At 40.7% G+C, this 22,047-nt stretch overlaps 4 protein-coding genes across 5 annotated transcripts; 1 reads left to right on the top strand and 3 right to left on the bottom strand.

Moving 5' to 3' along the window:
• The first annotated feature begins 2,127 nt into the window (after positions 1 to 2,127).
• On the top strand, positions 2,128 to 4,150 carry myl12.2 (myosin, light chain 12, genome duplicate 2). Of its 2 annotated transcripts, none has more exons than XM_071918256.2 (4): positions 2,128 to 2,212; positions 2,613 to 2,822; positions 3,139 to 3,300; positions 3,644 to 4,150. In XM_071918256.2, exons 2-4 carry the CDS (start codon positions 2,639 to 2,641, stop codon positions 3,814 to 3,816), a joined length of 519 nt encoding a protein of 172 aa, XP_071774357.1. In that variant the 5' UTR covers positions 2,128 to 2,212; positions 2,613 to 2,638; the 3' UTR covers positions 3,817 to 4,150. The 2 variants fall into 2 exon arrangements, with proteins under 2 accessions (XP_071774357.1, XP_078143585.1); XM_078287459.1 differs by having other exon boundaries at positions 2,146 to 2,212; positions 2,565 to 2,822.
• A 259-nt stretch (positions 4,151 to 4,409) lies between these two features.
• bag1 (BCL2 associated athanogene 1) lies at positions 4,410 to 7,217 on the bottom strand. Its single transcript, XM_071918239.1, has 7 exons — positions 7,122 to 7,217; positions 6,120 to 6,245; positions 5,938 to 6,020; positions 5,735 to 5,848; positions 5,516 to 5,623; positions 5,342 to 5,404; positions 4,410 to 5,230 (listed from the first exon to the last, which is right to left on the bottom strand). Exons 1-7 carry the CDS (start codon positions 7,156 to 7,158, stop codon positions 5,141 to 5,143), a joined length of 621 nt encoding a protein of 206 aa, XP_071774340.1. The 5' UTR covers positions 7,159 to 7,217; the 3' UTR covers positions 4,410 to 5,140.
• A 102-nt stretch (positions 7,218 to 7,319) lies between these two features.
• On the bottom strand, positions 7,320 to 13,758 carry chmp5a (charged multivesicular body protein 5a). Its single transcript, XM_071918228.2, has 8 exons — positions 13,605 to 13,758; positions 12,597 to 12,701; positions 12,449 to 12,495; positions 12,214 to 12,307; positions 11,650 to 11,721; positions 10,772 to 10,880; positions 9,778 to 9,893; positions 7,320 to 9,221 (listed from the first exon to the last, which is right to left on the bottom strand). The coding sequence occupies exons 1-8, from the start codon at positions 13,671 to 13,673 to the stop codon at positions 9,171 to 9,173; spliced, it is 663 nt and encodes a 220-aa protein (XP_071774329.1). The 5' UTR covers positions 13,674 to 13,758; the 3' UTR covers positions 7,320 to 9,170.
• A 4,486-nt stretch (positions 13,759 to 18,244) lies between these two features.
• On the bottom strand, positions 18,245 to 21,447 carry oprk1 (opioid receptor, kappa 1). Its single transcript, XM_071918219.2, has 3 exons — positions 21,200 to 21,447; positions 19,878 to 20,230; positions 18,245 to 18,783 (listed from the first exon to the last, which is right to left on the bottom strand). Exons 1-3 carry the CDS (start codon positions 21,445 to 21,447, stop codon positions 18,245 to 18,247), a joined length of 1,140 nt encoding a protein of 379 aa, XP_071774320.2.
• Positions 21,448 to 22,047: the final 600 nt, after the last annotated feature.

Below are 22,047 nucleotides of genomic sequence, written 5' to 3'. Positions count from 1 at the left end.
GTTCTCGTTAAAATGGAAGTTGTTAAGATGACGTTCAAATTTTTGTCATTGTGTGATTAAAGGTTATGGTTATGATCTAGTTCTACTGTATTAAATGAAGAAGCAGCAGGTAAGAAACTATGGCAGCATCATATTTCCCATAGCGTCAACATCTTGAAAGACAGCGACTGACATTAAGACGACCATCAATACCTCAGGCACTGGCAAAGGATCATGAAATGTTTTGTGTTGAACTGGACAGCAAAAGATGATGTGATGTGATCAAAGACTGGATGTGACAGACTGACTCATGAAAAGTTCCAAAGGGCTGACTGGGAAAAGGGTAAGAGTTGAGTCTGGGATGTCTGAATTAGTTTGCAGTCAATAATAGTGTATTACACTGTGCAAGTTGGACAGCTTGGACTACTTGGAAACATGAACAGCTCATCCAGCCGCTTAATCACAGACTCAGGCCCATCACCATCTATCCACAGGTCAGTTTAATGATTATAGGATCTACATTTTATGGCAGTGGTTTAATGCTATTTCCTTAAAACAGGAATTCCTGTTTGTTATATCCTAAGGTCATGAGAGCAACAGCTATCATGTAGTGTGGGCCTCTCCTTTTCCTCTGGACTAGAAGTTGGAGATGAGCTGGACTGTAACAAGGCCTTTCAGGCATAAACTGCAGAAAAAAGAACATTTCTCAAAACCCAGCAACTTTGAAAAGGAAAAATTCCAAGTTTGAAAATATATTGAGTTACTTCTTCAGCTCTTCTTCAATTAGGATGAAATGTCACTACAATTACACATGCGGTCTAATCTACAAGGAAATAAATCATTCACAAAATCTTGTTAGTGAGGACACTAAAATTAGATTTATAAAAACTAATAATTAGTTCATCAATTAAAACAAAGTGATTAAAAGTAGGCCTTAGGCCTTATTAATTACCCCATGAATTTTTAAGATTGCCAAATGGCATAAACAGTAACAGAATTACAATTAATCAGAATGAGAGACAGACTCATAAATAAAAAAATACAGCACTCACCAAAACTTGAAAACAAGAGAAAACGGTGCAATTCCAAAAGTAGCTAAAGCAAGTGAAAATCCAGGCGGAGCAGCGAGGTGCGGGCAGTGGACAGGACGGCAGTCCACAGAACAAAAATAATGCTGCCACTCGGCAGAATGCACAAGACACCGTCACGACCTTTTAAGGCCGGGACGACTTTAAATATAGACCATGAGACCATGAGAAGGGCCAGACGAGCAGAGGCAGCTCGTCCAGGCCTAAGCACTGGGTGGACTGGGGAAATATGTGCATTTTTGCAGTAATCGTAGGTCTAAGCTCTAAATCAAAACAAAGTAAAGGTATATGGCCTCGTGGCTGCTGTCAGAATGGTTAACAAAGACTTGAGCGGGATGAAATATTTGAAATGTTTTTCTAAGCATAGGCCTATAATTTAGTTTGTCTATAAACAATTTGGCAACATTTAGACTGTAAGGGTACACCTGGACACCTTTACTGCCCTGTCTAAATCACCAGAAAGCTGCTAAACTGGTCTCACTCAAGTCCCAAATCTGGGGACAAGGCTGCACAACTCCCTTGTGAATGAATGTGACCTCAAAGATGAAGGATTCAGCGACTCTGAGCGCTTTGAATTAAGTTTTTCATCATACACTCCACACTCCACATTGGTATGCTACTTGACACCGATGGATAATCCTTCTGCTGTGAAAAACAACGCATTAGCTAGTCTATGGTCTATACCACTGAACGACTGCAAAATAAAGGACATGGTGACAACCTGTTAAGTGCGCCAGAGTTCTGTGAGCTATTCATATGAGTTTATTTGTAATTGCTGCCACCTAGTGGTGAAAATATATTAACTACAGCATTAAATACATTTACCTGGATGTTTGGACGTAATCAAAGGGCTATCTGGTATTACAGAAATACAAATTGTACGCGTTGTAATTGTGTTCATTTACAAAACCGGTATCTCTTTCTTGTGCCCAAAAATCAATCTCTAAGCAGCTCATCTCATGTCGAAAAAAGAGAAGAAACATGGAATATTCCAGGCTGTTCGCCCCATCCAGCTCGGCTCTGATTGGCTGGTGTCGGCAAACAGGAAGTAAAACATACCTGGTACCACTCACTTCATCAGCCTGCTGATGGTTTAGTAGCAGTGTGTACAGCTGTTTGGCAACAACAGTTCTGCTTTTCACACGGTGAGTGATTTCTTTTGCAGTTGTCGCTACTGGCTCGCATGCTCGTGTTGTTTTGTGCACGTTAAGGCGTTTGGATGAAGGCCAGATAAATGTCATACTTTTCTGTGAATTGATGTCAGCTAGCTCGCCAAAGCTGCCCAGTGAGCCAGCTATTTAGGTCACCACTGGGCTAAAAACAGTAAATAAAAGGCTTAGCACAGTCTGGATGGCAAGTATTTCTTATAGCACTAGGTAAAGATGAATTCTGCACGTATATCAGTGACTATTGTGTAGAATTTCCTTATTATTAAGCAAATTAGACCCAAGTTTGTTTCTTCTTTTAATCTTTTAATTTAATGTCTGCTCTGCAAAGCTTATGACAGCTGACAGCCATCATACTGCCCCGTGTTGTGTGTCGCAGGAGGAGGGGACCCACCACCTGCCAACATGTCGAGCAAACGGGCCAAGGGGAAGAACACCAAGAAGCGTCCTCAGCGCGCGACCTCCAATGTGTTTGCCATGTTCGATCAGTCTCAAATTCAGGAGTTCAAGGAGGCATTCAACATGATCGATCAGAATAGGGATGGTTTTATTGACAAAGAAGACCTGCATGACATGCTGGCCTCGTTAGGTACATTTTACACTGTATTTACACACATTTGGATCACTCTTATTCAAATAGACTGTATTAAGTGCAGTAGTCAAAAATGTTAAGATTTTAGGTTACAAGCAGCTAATGGCAAGGAGTGATATATATTAAATATTAGTACCCAGACCACAGATGTAACAAATATTCCTGTGTCCCTTGAAGATTCATGTATAACAGAGAAGAGCTAGGTAAAGAAATAAAAGCTAGACAGAAAACAATTTCTTGGCATCAAAATTGTCCCTGTTTTATATCCTCCTTTATCCAGTGCTGATCACTTGTTTCCTTTGCATTATCCCAGGTAAGAACCCCACAGATGAATATCTGGAGGCCATGATGAACGAAGCGCCCGGCCCAATCAACTTCACCATGTTCCTCACCATGTTTGGAGAGAAGCTGAACGGCACAGACCCTGAGGATGTGATCCGGAACGCTTTTGCCTGCTTTGATGAGGAGGGCACAGGTGTGTTAAAGCCCTATGTGAGATTGATGCCAAATTTTCCATACATTTCCTCAATTTGAATGCACACAATGCCTCATGGTGCAAGTTGTCGATAGATCTCTGTACTAGTGCCATCAAGATAAATTCCTTTAAATTTCCTTTTCCTTTCCATTTTATTTATTGCACTTGGCAAATAAAGTGATTCTTAATCAAAACAGTTGCATCCTCGAAGGCAACAGAAAAAAGTGTTCCCTTTTTATTAAGTGGATTCAACAACAACATGGTGTACTTTTTAATGGTAATAGCAGCAGCCTGGTATCCACATTCCCTAAGCATGTAAGAAAACATGTCTGGATGCCCACAGGTGTGATCCAGGAGGAGTACCTGCGGGAGCTCCTCACCACGATGGGGGACAGGTTTACAGATGAAGAGGTGGACGAACTCTTCCGGGAAGCCCCCATCGACAAGAAAGGCAACTTCAACTATGTAGCATTCACACGCATCCTGAAGCATGGTGCAAAGGACAAGGACGATTAGGGGCAGGATCATCACTGGACGATGTTTATTTAGCACATCATGCGTGTTGGTATTGGGTTTCCACCTGATTTAGACACAAAGCTTCACTGTGGTATAGCCTACTGAAGGTCATTTATATAAGCTGCCTGTTCTACCATACCTCTGGACCCTCACTCTGCCCCCTCCCCACCTCTATCATAGCTCATTTGCACATCTATGATGCACCACTAAGGGTCTGTATAAGCTAGTGAAGATGTATGACACGAAAATCATATGGATAAAGCTGGAAATAAACTCTGAAACAGAGAAAATGTCTATTATTGTGACTGGCTCGGTTTTGCTTAATCTTTTGTATTTTGGAGCTGATTAAAGTTTTGAGATTAAATTCAATCACCCATGTGATATTCATTTACCAAGTCTTTTTTTTTAACCTAAAAAGCAGAGCTGAGAGGAAATATCTCCTTAAAGAGCCTCGTACAAGAGCTGCAAGAGCAAGATACCATTTTTCAAGAATGTCGTAGGCTTACTGAGAGTTGACACAGAATCCAGCACCCACCCCAATAAGATGTTTCGAATCATAGCTTCAGACAACGACAATTCAACAGTTTACACAAGTTATCATCCAATTTTATTTTAAATACCACACACACTTTAAGCCAATGGGATATCATTCACTGTACACAAATATGTATGGATATCCTTTGTGGCCAAAGGTTTGTAACAGGATCAGTCATTGGCTTAAACAAAGGTTGCTGGTTTGGTATTGACCCTCACTATAAATTGAATACAACATACATATATTCATTTCCAGATGATGTTTGCAGCAATGGGTACATAATAGTGAGAAAATAACTTCAGTTTCCTGTATGTTTTTGCGCACAGTAGGTGAGATATTAGTTACTGATTTACTGGACCGCAGTAAGACGTCGCCATCAACAGCAAGACAATGAACATCTGACAGTGTTTTCATGGGATCTAAAGATTCAAGGAGCTGCACATATACTGCAACAACATCTGCATACTTTGTTGAAATGAAAATGTCCACTGATCCTTTCACAGAGTGTCTATGGTTAAAATATCTCAGAAAGCACCTTGTCTCTGTCTTATCCCTGAGAATGTAACCCAGGCGCGCTCTTTCAGAGGTGAGACCCAACAATTTCCTAACATTATCAGTGTTGCTGTCCAACCTCTTACTGTTCATGGGATTCTTCGTCATTAGGGCATTCTTACACACATCATGCCAACAATAAATAGACACGGACCTGCTCCAGAACTGAAGCTTACAGTACAGTTTGCAGTTGCTCACAGAGCAATGTATAGCACATGATAGGGAGGTCTTGTTGCTCTACTCTGCCAGGGCGAGGTTTTTAGACTGGATCTTTGCTAGGTGGTCTGATATGCAAGCCTCGATCTTGTCGCACTGGGCCAGGAAATCCTACGGACACAAAATGATGACACTAAATATTATTATCCAGTATTCTCACAGATTTGCAATTTAAGTATGAACATTTTGAATACACTGCTACAACTGGAAAAAAAGACTCGCCTGCACCGTCTTCACGAGTCCCTTTTTCTTTGTTTTGCAGTCATTAAAATTGTCTGGTACAGTCTGTTGAAAGAACAGACAGTTGATTGTTAGTACTTTATTGGACAGTGATCTGATCACAAGACACAACACCTAAAAATGTGTAAACAGCTGGAAACAACTGGAAAAGATTACCATGGAGTCGATCTGCTCCAAGATCTTCATAAACTGCTCAGCTGCTACTTTCACTCTGTGGTCCAGTTTACCCAGCGCCTCTGCCTGAAGATCCTTGGCTAGGAAGCCCTGTGGAGTCAATGGGACATAATCTTTCAATTTCATTTAAATCTGTTGGATGACAACACAAAACAAAGCAGCCGAGTTACTCCTTATCTTACATGCATATTGAATTCTTACATTCTTGAGTCCGGTCAACTCCCCGTCTACTTTTTCCAGCTTTTTAGCCATCTGTTCCACAGACTTCTCAATGTCTTTCAGCTTCTTCAGTTCAGTTTCTTCCTCGGGACTGTTCTGTTTACAGAATATGGTCAATATTTCATTAGTTCAATATTCACCATTCAGGCACACATCAGAGACATCACACATGTCCAGGATCTTACCCTCTTTCCAATCATCATGAGTTTACAGCCTTGTTTTACTCCATAGCTGGTCAGACTCTCTTCCATATCCTTTAATGATTTCCCTGCAATGCCAGAACAAATACCATGTAAGGTGTGTTAATCATCAAATCTGATATTTAGGCGCACATGGTTGCGAATGAACTGAGAGCTCTGCAGCCTACCTTTGAAGATGAGTTTCTGTGAAGGTGATGGGACTCCAGTAGCTTGAGTGAGGGCATCTGACAAGTCTTTGACAGTGGGGTCATTCCCATCCTGTCCCGTCAGTGTGATGCTGTGCTTCGTAGATCCTGGGGTGGGGAGAAGAAATACAAGCTTATGTAAAGGGTGTGACTGAAATAATGGAAATATTAGCATGGAGACTTCCCTTTTAGGTGTTTTTTCTGTAACAGCTTGGCTCACTTGTCTCCTACAGTTGAAACTAAGTACTAATCACTACCAACATATCTACTCTGATTGATCATCTGGGCCCTCCAGCTTTATTGCAGTGATTTAAAAGAGCCATCTCGGGGGCCATTAAGTTCAAAAGCTCAGCTGAGATCAAACCTCTTAATAGATGGCAATGACACATGACTTGACATTATTATGAAGATATTCAAGCCACTGAATGAGGCCTTGGTTCCTGTAAACTGAGTATGAGGAATGCTGGGAAGACAGTGCTGCTATCGGGAAATGAATGCATCATAATGTGGGATGAGGTGATCAATAGGATTTAGTGTCAACAGAGATTAGACGCATCATGTATTCCTTACCCCCAAAGGAGTCACTAGAGCTGAATCACACTGGTTAATAAATGCAACCCCACCATCAACAACCCTTAACAGGGACGTTATGTTGCTAACTGCCTTTATTTAAGCGAACCCTGTAGCTATATTAACCACAGGCTGTGGATGCTAATCACCCCGTTGTTGTCAATGTTTCACTTGTCTTCAGTATCTGGTTAATTTAGTGAGCAGCGGAGAGATTTTTACCTAAACTAAGGTAAGGAAGTGACTAGTTAGCAAATGTTAGCTAAAAGCTACATTAGCTTGAAGCTAGTTGTAGCACAGCCACACTAGCTAACAGTAGTTAGCTAGCCTTTCTAATGATTATTAACCTTCCATTGTTGTGACTATCTACAATACCGTCCAGTCATTATAATGTAACGTAGTGCAAAAATATTTTACCGTATGCAACGGTCACTGTTATCGTTTGCTCTGCCATTTTATCGTCCTTTTCTCATACAGCACACTTGTTGATGTTGTTGGCTTGCTGGCTAACTACTTCCGGGATAGACAGGAACTCGTCATGCGTGTTTACTGATTGCGTCACAGCAATTGGATAGTGATAGTGCTAGACAAAATACATCCATGGTGCAAGACTGTAGTAAAGATAACAATTAATGCTATCATACAAAACAAATGCTTTATAATATTGCGTTTATACAGTAGCTCTCACTATGGTTAAACAAAACAGGGACAGCACCAACATTTGTATTAATCAAAACCTGGAACTGATCTAAATAATGCAACTTTGAGTTGTACACTCATTTCCCCCCAAAAAATCTCTAAATGAAAATGTATGTAAAGAATAACATTTCTTCCGGCGTCAGTGGGTTGTTGCCAACATCAATTGTTAGGTACAATGAATAAATGTGTCACCTTGGCAATACAAACTACAATACACACCTAACAGCCATGAAGTAAACAGAGGACTGAGAGCCCTAAAGAAGCAAGGTCATCTATAATAGAGAGAACATTTGAGTGCTTTTGGGGTCTATCTTGCAAAATGTGTAGGTGGGGCTGCACAATTGTTGACACGGTAAGAAATTATTTTCAAAGGTAATACAATTGAATTGCATCAAAAGCATAACAGAGAATGCTGGACTTTGAATTCTGTATAATTCCTGGAACAGACATACATGTGCAGGTGGTGTGGCACCCGTTACTGTGCACAGTGTCTCAGGGGCGACTTCATCGGCCTTATGAAGTCTTCAGACACGTGCCGAAAATGCTTTCAGGTTAGTGCTCAACTTTTTACAAAAAGTTAATTTACCACAAAATGATGATCGTAATCCACCTCACTTTATACATAACAGGGTTGGGGTCAATTCATGAATGAACTCATCAATTCCAATTCAACTGAGGAATTGGAATTGGAATTTGAAAAAACCTAATGGAAACAGAATTGGAATTTCAGTAAGTTGAAGTTAATTCAATGAAATTCTGTGAAATTCCATGTTTTTTTTTTTTTTTTCTTACCACATATCTGATATTACATGTAGTGTTATATATTATCAGTACTGAATATCATATCATGTAAAGCATGCATTATGATTGACTGCACTTGATTTAACTGTCTTTTATTTGATTCATGTTTAGCGAGTCGAGACAAACTCTTTTAGAAGTGGAATTTAATAGAATTCGATTCTGTTTCCTGTCATTCCAATTCAGTTCCAATTCTGTTTTTTTAGAGCTGCAGGTGACATTCACATTCCAATTCCAACTCCAGGAACTGAATTGGAATTTACCATACATTCTCTATTCAATTCATGAATGGCCCCATCCCCGATACATAATATGTGATGCCATTTATTCTGTATTCTCTTGGCCAACAGGATAAATGCCAAGGCCTGCGAGTGGAGTTCAACCCACAGCAGCCCAAAGGTTCCACTAACAAAATACCAAAGCGCCAACAATCAAAACCGTCTACCAAGAAGAAGAAATCAAAACCGAAGAAGAAAAAAGGAAGAAAGAGAAAATGATGACACCTCCCTCAAGTAAAAAAAATGTGATAATGATCAAACATTCTTAAAGGTTAAATCAAAACGCGTAATTTATTTTGTTCATTTCAAACGACCTGCAGACATATTGAACAGACGGAGAGGGAATCGTTTCCACTTTTGAGAACTCGGAATGACCAAACCGGTGGGGCTTTGCCATCATACATAAAATTAGTACGAAATAATAATAACTTAATTAACACTAGATAATACTGTAAATGAGCAAGATTGACAATCGATGGACAGCAGGAAGAAGGGGAACAAGGATAAAAAATAGGTATGGTATGTTACAAGGCCACATGCTAGCATGGTAGTAGTAACAATACACAACCCAACGCCAAGACAACTCCAGTACAGTAGTGTTCTCAGGTCAAACTGTTTTTCATGTATAAATGTTACTCTACGTATAAAAGTGTTTTCAGTTGAAGTGCAGTTGTGTCCGTCCATTCCTCCTTTATGTGGCAGGAATCTGCGGCAGGCCAAACTCATCCACCAAAACACCGTCCTGAGGGCAAAGGAGAAGAAAATACTGAATCCACTGCACACAAGACACCAAATAGCATCTTATATTCCAGTCTTATTCAGGATAATCTGTTTATGAGCACCTTCATATCCACAGCGCAGATATCTCACATGAATAAATAAAATATTCTGAATATTACTGCGGAAACACAACTTGCACAACCTCAAAAAAAATCAACAGTAAATTAGATAAGGTGTTTATATGCCTCCTCCTATCCTGGCTAATATCGGAATATCCCAGCAGTTTTCTTTGAGGCTATTGCTCAGTGAAAGAGGGAGAGGGCAGCTGGCAAGTGACAGGAATATTCTGTTAATTGGTTTATTCTTGGCAGCAGGCAGACTCCATCGCAGAGTATCAGAGTTGCCTGTAAACAGCTTAATCCGAATAAGCCCGTAACAGGTGTACAGTCAATAGCCAGGTGACTCTGTGCATCTGAATATAGCCACTGTATGTACTCTATTTGCAATACAGTAATTCTCCAAGCTGTGTTTCAAGCATACTGTTCAGCTACACTGGTGCTCCATGGAGAGCTTGTCACCTTGTTTGTTTTGCTGTCGCTGGGGATTCCCTCAGGGATAGACGGGGCGGCTGAGGCCTCGTCCAGGTAGGAGCTGTCGTCATCCAGCAGCAGCTCATCTCCCAGGGCGTCCAGCTCTGAAACCACAGTCACAGTGTCAGTACCTCTGTATACTTTTTAGTCACAAAGGAGAAAAACCCTTTACCTTTTCTGCCCTGGCTCTTATCTCCTTACCGAGCACATATCTACATCTAGGGCTGCACGATGATGGCAAAAAATTATAACATATGATAACATACAATAAATATTGTGATTACGATTATTAATCCCGATCATTTGTCTTGGTTTCAAGAAACAAAATTATTTTATTGCATTTTTGCACGTTAACATATCACTTTTTCATATCACATTTGCGCTTCATCACTTATTTCAGTGCGATAGGCAAAGTAGCAGCAGCTATAAAGTCTCGCTTTCACTCTTACTCTTACATAATCAAATAATAAATATTTACTACTTTATTACTTTGGGTCACAGCTGCGACCTTAAGGCAAAGTTTGCACAGAATCTGTACTTGTTTATCGTCATCTCGTTTAAAACCAAAGTCTCCAAATGACAGACGATGATCCACTTTTGGGAACTAAAAAAAAAAACTCTAAAACTAAAAACTAAAACTCCGGAGAAGGATTTTCCTCTAATGTTGGGCCTACAAATTCATATCCACTTTGCTCTTTGTGACGTTTTTGAAATTGAAAATATAAGACACACTTCCAACATCACAGAATTACACGATTATCGATCATGGAAACATAAAATTGCGATATACAATTATCTACGACTAATTGTGCAGCCCTACTTCCATCTATTCTCCAGTGCTGTGGCTTTAATCTTTACACTCTTTTCTATTGCTTGAAACGTTAGTGATCGCTCATTCTAAGCTGCTCTAGATGAAGCTAAATGCCTACAAAGTAAATGTGAATGTAACAAACATGGGCCTACATAGTCAGGCATAACATACCTGCTTCAAGATCATCCTCGTCGATCTCTGGAGTGCCGTAGCTGCGGCTCAGAGCCTCTTGTACTTCACTGGCGTCTTCCATCATGTCCTCCAGCTGGTCCTGCAAATCCTGAAGTCCAGATACATGTGATCAGTTTTATTGCCTGATATCTCTAACAACTAGAATACTGACACTATGATTCTTACTCATCATAAACAAACTATCATGCAAAACATGAATTTACAATGTTTTTACAGTTTGATTTTTTACCATTTGATACACAACATTAGGAACAAATAATTTAATACTGGGTAATACTGTAGATGAGCAAGACTTGGTGTACTAGAGTCTCCACTAGCCCTTGTTGATCAGATCCTGTATAAAAACGTGTGTAAGAAATATACTTATTTTAATCTATCCTTCCAATATTTACTGTAGTTTGTTAAAAAATGACTTCATTACATTTAAAGCTTCAACAGGCAGCAACTTCACACATTGGCAGCTCCAAATTGCATAAAGTAGTAACCAAATTTTGAACTTCAATACCCAGAAATCATGTGATGTGTTGTCAAGAAATGTTTACCAACTAGTCTGTCTGTGATCGCTTTATACCAAAGTGACAAGAGAGGCAAAAGATCTAACATTGGTGATTCCAGCTTTCTCTGGACGGAGCGTTCGCTTGCTGCTGTTTAGGAGACAGTTTGTATTTCACTCTTAAGATTTCATGTGTCACAAGTGTCCTGGCAAATACAGTGAATCTACAGTGTCTCAATTAGTGGAGATGGGACCCTCTTCTCTGTTGCAGCCCCACTTTGTGATTTACTGTAGGCTGATCAGACAGGTGTATGTTTACATCAGAGTGAAGGCAACAACACAAACACTGTATATAACAACATACCTCAATCTGATCAATTTTTACATCCTTGTAAGCTTTTTTCATTTCCTTTGCACCAATCTTCATGGCCTCCACCTAAGAACAGAAAATACATCACAGAAGGTTTATATTCAGTTACATGTCATGGGTAAGAGGACTCCATCTACTGTAATCTGTCTCTTCACTGGCAAAATCATCTGACCCGACATATCTCTTTGCAGATAATAAGGTCAGAGTATGTGCTTTCCTTGGTAGGACACAGGCCAGTAAACAAGTCAGGTTTGATTTGTTTGTTTGTTAATTGATTGAACAAAATCAACACATTAATTCAAAAAATAACAATTGCGTAGCCATATTTTCTCCACCCTGTGTATTAGGCTATCATCTGAAATAGTGTGACAAGAATCTAATCGCATAATATTGAGTATATGGTGCTAGATAAAAGCTGTGGTCATGACTTGGTCTTGATACCTTTCAGTCTTGGTCTTGATTCAGACTCACCTCAGGCGGTTTTGACTACAGTCCCGGTCGGACAGTTACACATACACTTATATACATATTACACTCATCTACCTGTGTGGCTCTTACCGTTGTTTTGGTGTCCTTTAATGACTGGATTGTGTAGTTTGCCTGCTCCATGTTAAAAGACTGCTGAGCCAGTTGATCCCTTTGACCTTCATACCTGCAACAGTATAGAGGAAAATTAAATTACACCTACAGTTTGTTTCTAAACAGTTGTATTTTGCATGCAGGTACTGTTAAAGCTCAGTTCTCATATCTGTTTGTTTGTGGGAGTGTCAGACTTGCACAGTGCGGGACTCACATTCTCTTTTGCTTCAGGACCCTCATTGCCTTCTGTTTCACCATGTTCTGCATATACAAAATGGAATAAATGAAAGTCATATTTGCTAATGCTGTAAAATAATCAGGTCGAACGCTCCAGCGCCTCAGGCTGAAGTGCAGTGTCGTACCTTTGAAGGCCCGTCTCTCATCTTTTTCATTTGATCTTTGTACTTCATAAGTTCAGCATCGAGTCGGCCAATCTTCTTGTCAATGGACTCTGCCCTAGCATCCACCTATGTGAGGAGAGTGGAGCATATTATTAAGAAGTATAGAGACTTTCAGCATCGTAATACACCAAAGACAGTGTTGAAGTGTGTGTGTGTGTGTGTGTGTGTGTGTGTGTGTGTGTGTGAGAGAGAGAGAGAGAGAGAGAGAGAGAGAAGGAGAGATGGACAAACAGAGATTTGCTGATATATTTTGCTGATTTATTTTTCCTCACAAACATGCGTTACATATACACAGCAATACTGATAGTGAGTGAATAGTGGAGGGTCTGAATACACAGCAACACACACACACACACACACACACACACGGGAGGGGATGTGATTCATTTTCTGAAATGTTGGTCAACTGATGATTCATTTCTTGTTACATGCTTTGGCAATATTGTTTTGTTTTGTAAACTGTCATACCAATAAAGCACATTGAATTGAAGTTGAATTGAGAGAGAGAGGGAGAGAGAGAGAGACAGACAGACAGACAGACAGACAGGGAGAGAGAGAGACAGACAGGTAGAGAGAGAGACAGACAGACAGGGAGAGAGAGAGAGAGAGAGAGAGAGAGAGAGAGAGAGAGAGAGACACACACACACACACACACACACACACACACACACACACACACACACACACAGACAGACAGAGAGTGAGAGTCCAGATGGTGGTTTTCACATTCCCAACCAGGATTAGCACAGTGAATGGACAGTCGCCATTACTGTTGCTTTTTGACAGAGCCAGACTGACCCACTGACCCTTGTTACACAGTGGATAAGTGGATAACTCTAGCTTGATAGCATGGTTTGCCTTGTCCAAGAAAGACGACTGGCTTGACAGCCCATTTGTGACCAAATGCTAGCTAACGTCAGGTCACATATCGAGATAAACAACAACGGATTGCAGCCAAACAATACTTACATTCCCTATGCAGTCCGATAGATTTGGAGCAGGCGCTTTCGGCTTTCCCCGTCCGAATATCCTGTTCATTTTCGAGACGTTTTATTTGCTCGTAGCCTTTTTAACTTTCCTTAGAAAATACAAAAGCATCAAATGTAAAGAGCTTTCTAGACTGAAAGACACCCGGAAGCAGTGGCACGGACGCAAACCGTTCCTATTGGTTGGCGTAAATGGTTGTGGCCAATGATGTTTTAGACGCGCTTGCCCCCGTGTGGCGAGGACAAGAACTGCAGCTGTCAGTGAAAGCCTTTTGTCCCATAGGTTTTCATCAGTCTTTGTTACACTAGTGACTGTTAATGCGGCAGAATTCATGCACTGCTGACAGGAGGCCATCAAATGGGTTTTATGGGACATATCTGAGTGTAAAAGTGCAGACTTATATTGAGTGATTACATAGTATAGTTTAGTGTTTGTACTATGGGTATACAGAGCATGATGGTGATTTATTATAGCACAACTGCAGTGTTGTTTTCGTCTTTGTTTTGTACATCACTGTTATCACTGATATAATGTATGTTTTTTATGCAGCAAGCACTGTGTGACAGTTTTTCCTTTGAGCAGTGAAGGCTATTAGAGCCTTATTGAACTTGGCTATTATGTAATGGCTTGCTGATGCATCTTGAGAGAAAAAATAGTAACCACAGTTATTATGGCTGTCAGCGTCATCATAAGAGGACTGAATGGCTGTGATGCAAGCTGTTTTAAAGAAGAGTGTTCCATGAGACTCTGAAAAGGAGACATGATGAAAGCCCACTAGGGAAGAAACATTGTCATTTTACTGAACAAAAGGTGTTTTGGAGCATATGTTGTTGTTTCTGTGTTTGCTTTTTCACATTGTGGAGCACAGATATCTCCCTCTGGAAGGAAAGGAGGGAGTTTTATTTGTTATGGATAGATGCCTACTCCTGCTGTTTATGTTTACCTCTCTAGGTTTTCTTGGATGTGTTGACAATATACTTTTCTTAAGTATTCAAACAACACCAGATGGAGAGAGACAAAAGCCTCACTTCTTTCTACACACAATACTGTTAACTTATATAGTGTTTTTATGCAGCAAGCACAGTGTGGCAGTTTTTACGTTGGACAATGAAGGCCATTAGAGCCTTATTAGACAACTTGGGTTATTATTTAACTGGGCTATTATGCAATGGCTTGCTGATGCACATGCATATTGAGAGAAAAAGTGATAGTAACAGTAGGCTAATTGTGGCTGTCTGCTTCATCATTGCGCAAGGGGAGTGATTGGCTGCAGCCTCTTCTTTTGTAATTTCCCTTTCAAATATATATAGCCTATGTAGATAGATAGATAGATAGATAGATAGATAGATAGATAGATAGATAGATAGATAGATAGTAGAAAGCCCTCACAAATCTTCACACGTTTCAGTGTGAATAGTAATCTTAGTTTTAGCAGGTAGACAGTTTTTAGCTGGTTCCAAGACTGTATAGCTGCGAGATAAAATTGTTAATACACAACAATAAAACAATAAAACAGCAACACTAAAATGTGCTAAAGCTCACTTGGCTGTCCTCACACAGTAGCTGAATTGGAAGCAAATGCAAATGAAAATTCCTCTGCAAGGCCACCACAACAAAAAATGCCTCACAATTAGTCCAGCAGGCCTTGAGCCTCTGCGTTCGGTCAGTGCGCTCACCATGGAAACGCTAACTTTCTATCTTGCAACAGAGAAAGGCTGAGTTGAATAGATTTAATGCAGCTTTTAAAAGAATGGTCAGGGTGGGTTTGGTTTCTATTCAGATTTCTACCCATATTGGTGTGGATAATAAGAGTGGAACTGAAATCCGTCAGGGGTCACACTGTTCAAGTCCTTCATGCTGTCTTCCAATGAAGCAATCTCACATTTTCCATCTTTATTGTGACTTTATTGTGCATGTGTGAACCATGTTTTGACATTCAAAGCTAATAGATACAGCAAAATACCAAATGGATACAAAGAGTACACAATGCAGCACATTATACACACATGATGCTCAAACCTGGGACTGGCTACCCTGGCTGGTAATTTGTTTAAAATGACAAATGGATTATACCATTAGATGAATAATTAACAAACACATAACTGTGAATTTAGAGGCGGCATACACTATTCCCCTATTGGACTTTGACAATGTTCTTAGAGGTAATATTGTGCTACAATAACTTCACAATTAGGCCTAAGCATGTATATTGTAGAAGCAGTAGGCTTATACTGATACTGATATATAGATACTTTCAGTTAAAAAAATAAATAAATGTACGTCACAAAAATGAAACGAAGAAATGAGACTGTATGAAAATAGGATGTGATTAATTGCTGATGCTTTAGAGCAAATGCTGAGTTAAGAGGCTAAAGATAAGGCACACAAAACAAGGCACAAAAACACATTTTCTGCTATAAGTACTGTATCGGTATCAGTTGTTAGACAGATAATTATATACGTATGGTTCTGTGATTTCACTAAATCCCACTTTTGATCCGATGACCCCTGTAAAAGGTTCAATAATACAGGACAACCAATTCTGAACCAGACAGCAATTCAGTCACAGAAATAACATTTTACAGGATGAAACAAAGACGTGGTACACAGTTCAAGAAGTAGTGGTTCAAACAGTGTCATGTGAAATCAATTCAACATGTAAACATTCCTTATCTGAATACATTCACTAATTTTTATTGATTATAATGAAATCATTCATTCACTGACATGACATGAAGAAATCATTGTTCAACACACATTATTTAAATTAGCAACTGCTCAACATATTTCACTTCCCCTGCCTCGCTATAAAGAGGCTGTCAATAATCCATCAACACTAAAGAGTTTACAATACCAACAATACTTTATTTCATCGTTGTTGGGTGAAAACCTCGTAACTCTTCCATATTTTAGCTTAAATTGAAGGATTTCATGTTTGTCTATAGGTTGAGAAAATTCTACGATGCTTAGGCTTATGAAAAGCCTTTCAAAACCCAAAAAAGCTAGATTTCTGAGCCACAAACAAGGCTGTTTTTCATTTCGGAGATATGAGGTTTTCAACGGACAACAACAATTTCTTACTTAAATTGCACTGCACACCAAAAGCCCTGATTTGTAGATACTGTATGTTATCGTCATGTTGGCTGTTGCCTTGGAGCCCTCTGCCCAGTTTTCACAAATATAATTCTTCAGCCTTTCAGACAAGCTGAGAAAATGTCATGTTAATAACAATATCTAGAATAGTCTACATCTCCAAGATGAATAGCAGCACAGCTAAAATTTGTCAAAGGTGTACAACAGAGGTGTTACATGTGATAATTGTTTATTAAAGCACACAGTTCAGCTTAAGAGAACAGTGGCCGTTGATGTTTTGGCACTGAATATAATTTCAACCATCTTGTCAACCATCAAAGAGAAAACACCTTCGTTCAGTATCTTCTGGTAATGAATTACAGAGAATGTTCCCTGAGAGGATATGAAATATTCCACACTGTCATAATGCCGGAGTGAAAATACTTTTTTCTCTTCAAAGAGATTTTCTTCATAAATTCACAAGACAGCAAAGCAAGAAACTACAATTCACATAAAGAGGGGAACACAGTAAACAGGAAATACAATCATTGCTAAACAATGCTCAAACTGCAGTTTGTTCCAAAAAAAATCAGGAACAATTAATTTTCATCAATCTGCACACAGGCTGCACTCAAGGAGATTTTCAAAATACCAGTTGCTCTGTGTATGCATGTGAGAACTATTTGATATTTTTATCTTCATGTAAAAACCTAAGACATTCTTGTCGCAAAATTGTTATATAATTAAAACGTAAATAGAGCTACACAATAGAACAGTTTTGGTTTGCCTCATTTGCCTTCTTTCATTAGTACATGAGCTAAATGCCAGTTGTTGATCTGTACAATGTTCAAAAAATATGACAGAATACCTTTTGTGAGTTTAGATTTGAGCTTTTCAACACTTGAAGCTTCCATGCCTTCAAAAATGCTCTCATTCCAAAATACCATACAATGATAAAGTATGTATCTGTACTGTTACTAGGAGGATAGACTAGAGGACAGTCTTATGACTGGCAGGTGAGCCCAGAAGCATCTTAGCACTAACATCATCACTGTCTCGTTGGATTACAATCTAAGATTCAAAGTCCCCATGAAATGAACTCCCATTACTTTTATTTCCTGGAAAGCAGAGTATCTTTCATGGTGACCTCATGCTGCACCATTAGGTGAATAAATACATTTTTAATCAATAAAACCATCAGATTTTTTAACAATCCCAGCCCTCCGCACCCCTCCAGTTAAATAAAATTGCCTTTCTCTCCCTGACTCATATTCCATTGGTTTAGACTTCTGAATGATTCCTCACTGCATTATGTCCCGCCCCAACATCCTGTTTCAACAGGAAATCAACAGGGCATCAAATAAAGGAAGTAAACATGCCATTTCATGGGGTCTTAGTGCTTTTGGAATCTCTGGCCTAAATGATGGATAAATAAATAACATCTAGCCCTGTCCCCAGCCTCTGTCTCAGATGACAGTGGTCTGAGTCAAGCCCAGGTCGTTGGAGTCCTCCCGGCCCTGGTACAGGACAGAGGACGTCTCCATGGCTAGTCATACGGGCCGGGCCTGCCTCCCCTCTCCGCGGCCCTCTGTGGGGCAGGAGTGGTCCCGCAGGGTGCTCCTCACCCGGCTCACCCCCTGGCTGTCCCTGTGCCCCCGGGCCCCGGGGCAGCAGAAGTCCCTGAAGCACCTCTTGAAGTTCTCGTCCAGGAAGGCGTAGAGGATGGGGTTGAGGCTGCTGTTGGTGTAGCCCAGCGCCACGCAGAAGAAGTAGGCGGCCATGACGGCGGTGGTCTCGGGCACGCCGGGCGACAGCGCCTTGACCAGGATGAAGATGTGGATGGGCGTCCAGCACACCACGAAGACCGCCACCACCACCAGCACCAGGCGCGTGATCCGCCGCAGGTTGCGGTCCTTCTCGCGCGAGCCGGACAGCAGGCGCACGCTCTTCAGCCGCAGCACCATCAGCGTGTAGCAGACGGTGATGATGATGAGCGGCGCCACGAAGGCGAAGATGAAGACGCAGATCTTCATGAGGGTGTCCCAGTAGCTGTAGGGTTCGGGGAACTGCAGGGCGCATTCCGTGGTCCCTGATAGTTTTGGTTACAGAACAACAGAGTTAGAATAACAGATATGACCTGTCACATACAGATACAGTCATATATAACAATACACACAAACAATATGTCAGATCCTATGATGGAGCGAGGTTGTCACCGCAGAGAAGCAAACACCAGAATCTGATTCATCAACTAGACTTATAGCTCTGTGTAAAGAGCACAGCGGGCAAATGAACAGAGGCTCATTGCAAACAGAAACAATCTATTCGACTGTCACTGAAAAAAAACAGCAACTTTCAAGCCATTTTCTTTCTCTGGGAAGATCCATTATCCCTGTCATAGCTTCATCTAGCCAAGTAGCTATAATGTAAAGGCCCTCATAAAGATTCAATTACCAGAATGTCCCCTTCATATGATTTGAAGGATGCTTCCTGCAGCTAATTGAACCAATCCAAGCCAAAGATGGTAGAATTCAGTGGGCTATAAGTTTGAAATTGCACATAATAGTCCATTTGTAGCTGACAAGTGTTCCTTTGTCTCTGCAATTTGACGGCTGACATTGAAACAGGGACGACATACAGCAGAGAATATACAGCCAAGATTTAGACTTGCCAAACCCTGTTAAACCTCAAAAGATAACAGTATTTTTTAGGATGTTGCAATGTACCTACAGGACTTTGGTTATGACAAGCATTAGCTACATAGAAGGTATTGGTGCAACCTCACCAGAGCATAAAAGTGTGTACACTACCAGTCAAAAGTTTGGACACACATTTTTCTTTATTTTTTACTACTTTTCACATTTTAGAATAATAGTAAAGACATCAAAACTATGAAATAACACGAATGGAATTATGCAGTGATCAAAAAGTGTTAAACAAATCAAAACTATCTTATATGTTAGATTCTTTAAAGTAGCCGCCCTTTGCCTTGATGGAAAAGCAAAGGCTTTGGAAAGAAACTCATACACAGGCATCAACTTCACTATTTATATTTGTCTAAAAAGCAAATTTCAAGCATTTAAGCATAAGGTTTTAGATCAAAATGGCTTTAAGAGAATGAAAAACATAGTATATTCGATCAGGTGTGTCCAAACTTTTGACTGGTAGTGTAAGTCAAGGTACCGTTGTTGGTCTGAGTGCTGCCGAGGATCATGGCGGGGACACCGGCGGCGGACGACAGCACCCAGATGAGCACGTTGATGATCTTGGCCTTGACGGGCGTGCGGAAGTCCAGCGCCTTGACCGGGTGGCACACGGCCACGTAGCGGTCCACGCTCATCATGGTCAAGGTGAGGATGCTGGTGAACATGTTGTAGTAATCGATGGAGATGAAGACTTTGCACACCACCTCGCCAAACGGCCAGGAGTTCAGCAGGTAGTCGGTGGTCTGGAAGGGCATGGTGGTGGTGACCAGAGCGTCGGCCACAGCCAGGTTGAAGATGTAGATGTTGGTGGCTGTTTTCATTTTGGTGTATCTACAGTGGGAAGAGGAGGGGAGGGAGGTTGAGATTGGATATTGGATAATTTTTTACTTATTGAACTCATTTTTTTTTTAATATTGTGTATTTCAAAAGAGAAACAAGGTTATGAAACCTAATCACTCATATTGATCAGCTGCCACAGATATTGATCAGCTGCCACAGAATTCCGGACTCAACACATTAACTATGGCAGCCAGAATACATTACATAACATATAAAGGGTAACACCAAGGGAACCTTCTGGAACAACTGGTGATGGGAAGGAAATTACCGAGCTAGAATCTTAATAACAACTCCTACTTAGTTTTTCTTTATAATCATCTCTTGCTCGATTAAATTTTCCTCCAGGCTAAATTAAGGTGTTCCTCACATCCAGCATTTCAAATTACAAGCACTGTATGTGGATTTACACACTGTCCATCCTTTATGGTATGAATAGAATAAAATCTACAATGTTTTGCAGTTGATGGTGGAAAAAGGAGATAAGGATGCTGAATTGATGAGGCATTTGGCAAAGAGAAGTCTACCAAGAAAAACACCCAAACACACCCTTAGACACGCGCGTATACGCACAGGCACGAGTGTGCACACACCATGGACAGAGAGAGAGAGGGGGGGAAAATCATAACATTTTAAAAGAAAACCAATTTAATTATTTCATTTTCTGAGCTTTTTTTTCTACTTTATCACGGAATATTTCCACCTGGGGGCGTACAGGTGCCTGCAAAGCTCAAGTGATCCGAAAACATCTCCAAATGTAGCGCACAGATCACGGCAGCTGATTATTTAAATAACTGAACAAACACTGGTGCGTACTATTAACATACATTATTCAAAACTATATCCATACTCAATGAATCAATATCCAGGTCCTCGCCTATAAAGTGGGTACCCTATGAATGGGAATCACTGACATTGCCTGCTTGTGCATAGGCCAATTATGTGAAGTCAAAACAAACTCACCTAATGATGACATACATCACCAAGCAATTGCCCACCAAGCCCACCACGAACACCACGGAGTACACCGCGGCTATAATGGGGATGATGGGCGACATGGGCTCGGGCTCAGCATCCCAAGTGCCGTTGGCTGTGTAGTTGAAGATGTCCGGGAAGCCGGGTTGCCAGGTGAAGTTTGGGATGCACTCCTCCGGACGGCCCGAGGGACACCTGTCCTCCTTGAAGATGTGCACGATAGCGGCGCTGTCCATGGTGCTGAGAGCCGGCCGGACTGGCTGACGGTGTGGGGCGTAAACTGACCGCTCAAGTTGAACACGCTTGGCAGTCGGTGAAGACAGTTGAATGTGGTGAATCTCCCGACGGTTGCTACGGAAAACGAACAGTGAGATTCTCTAGTAGGACAGTTTATCGCTTCAATAAAGAAAGAGAGAGCGCAATAGACCGTGCTCAAGGACAACACCATCATTAAATAAGTCTAATACCATCTTACCTGCTTTTTTTTTTTGTTTTTTTTCCGCTTCCAAAAAGTTAATTCAAATAAAATCAGCTAGGACAGGAGTATAGGATGTTCAGTCACCGATTAAAATCCGGATGCTGGAAATGTGAAGAATCCACAAGGTTTCTGGGTAATTATGGGCACGGAGAAAACGCACAGCCTGTGCCACTGCTGCGTCCCCGAAGGTGCGCACTCCAAGCCCGTACTGCTCATTCAGTGACATCAGAGGCTGAGCCAACAGATATGACAATATCCAGCCAGTAGATAGTCTATGTACCAGCCTCGACTGAAAATTATTCTTTGTTTATGAACGCAACCTTTAACACCTTTTACATTAGTTACTTAGTAAAATGTA

The sequence above is a fragment of the Centroberyx gerrardi genome, chromosome 13, assembly GCF_048128805.1.
Source record: "Centroberyx gerrardi isolate f3 chromosome 13, fCenGer3.hap1.cur.20231027, whole genome shotgun sequence".
NCBI classification, from domain to species: Eukaryota; Metazoa; Chordata; class Actinopteri; order Beryciformes; family Berycidae; genus Centroberyx; species Centroberyx gerrardi.
The sequence above is the reverse complement of the archived record's forward strand: the minus strand, read 5'-3'. Positions and strand labels throughout refer to the sequence as shown.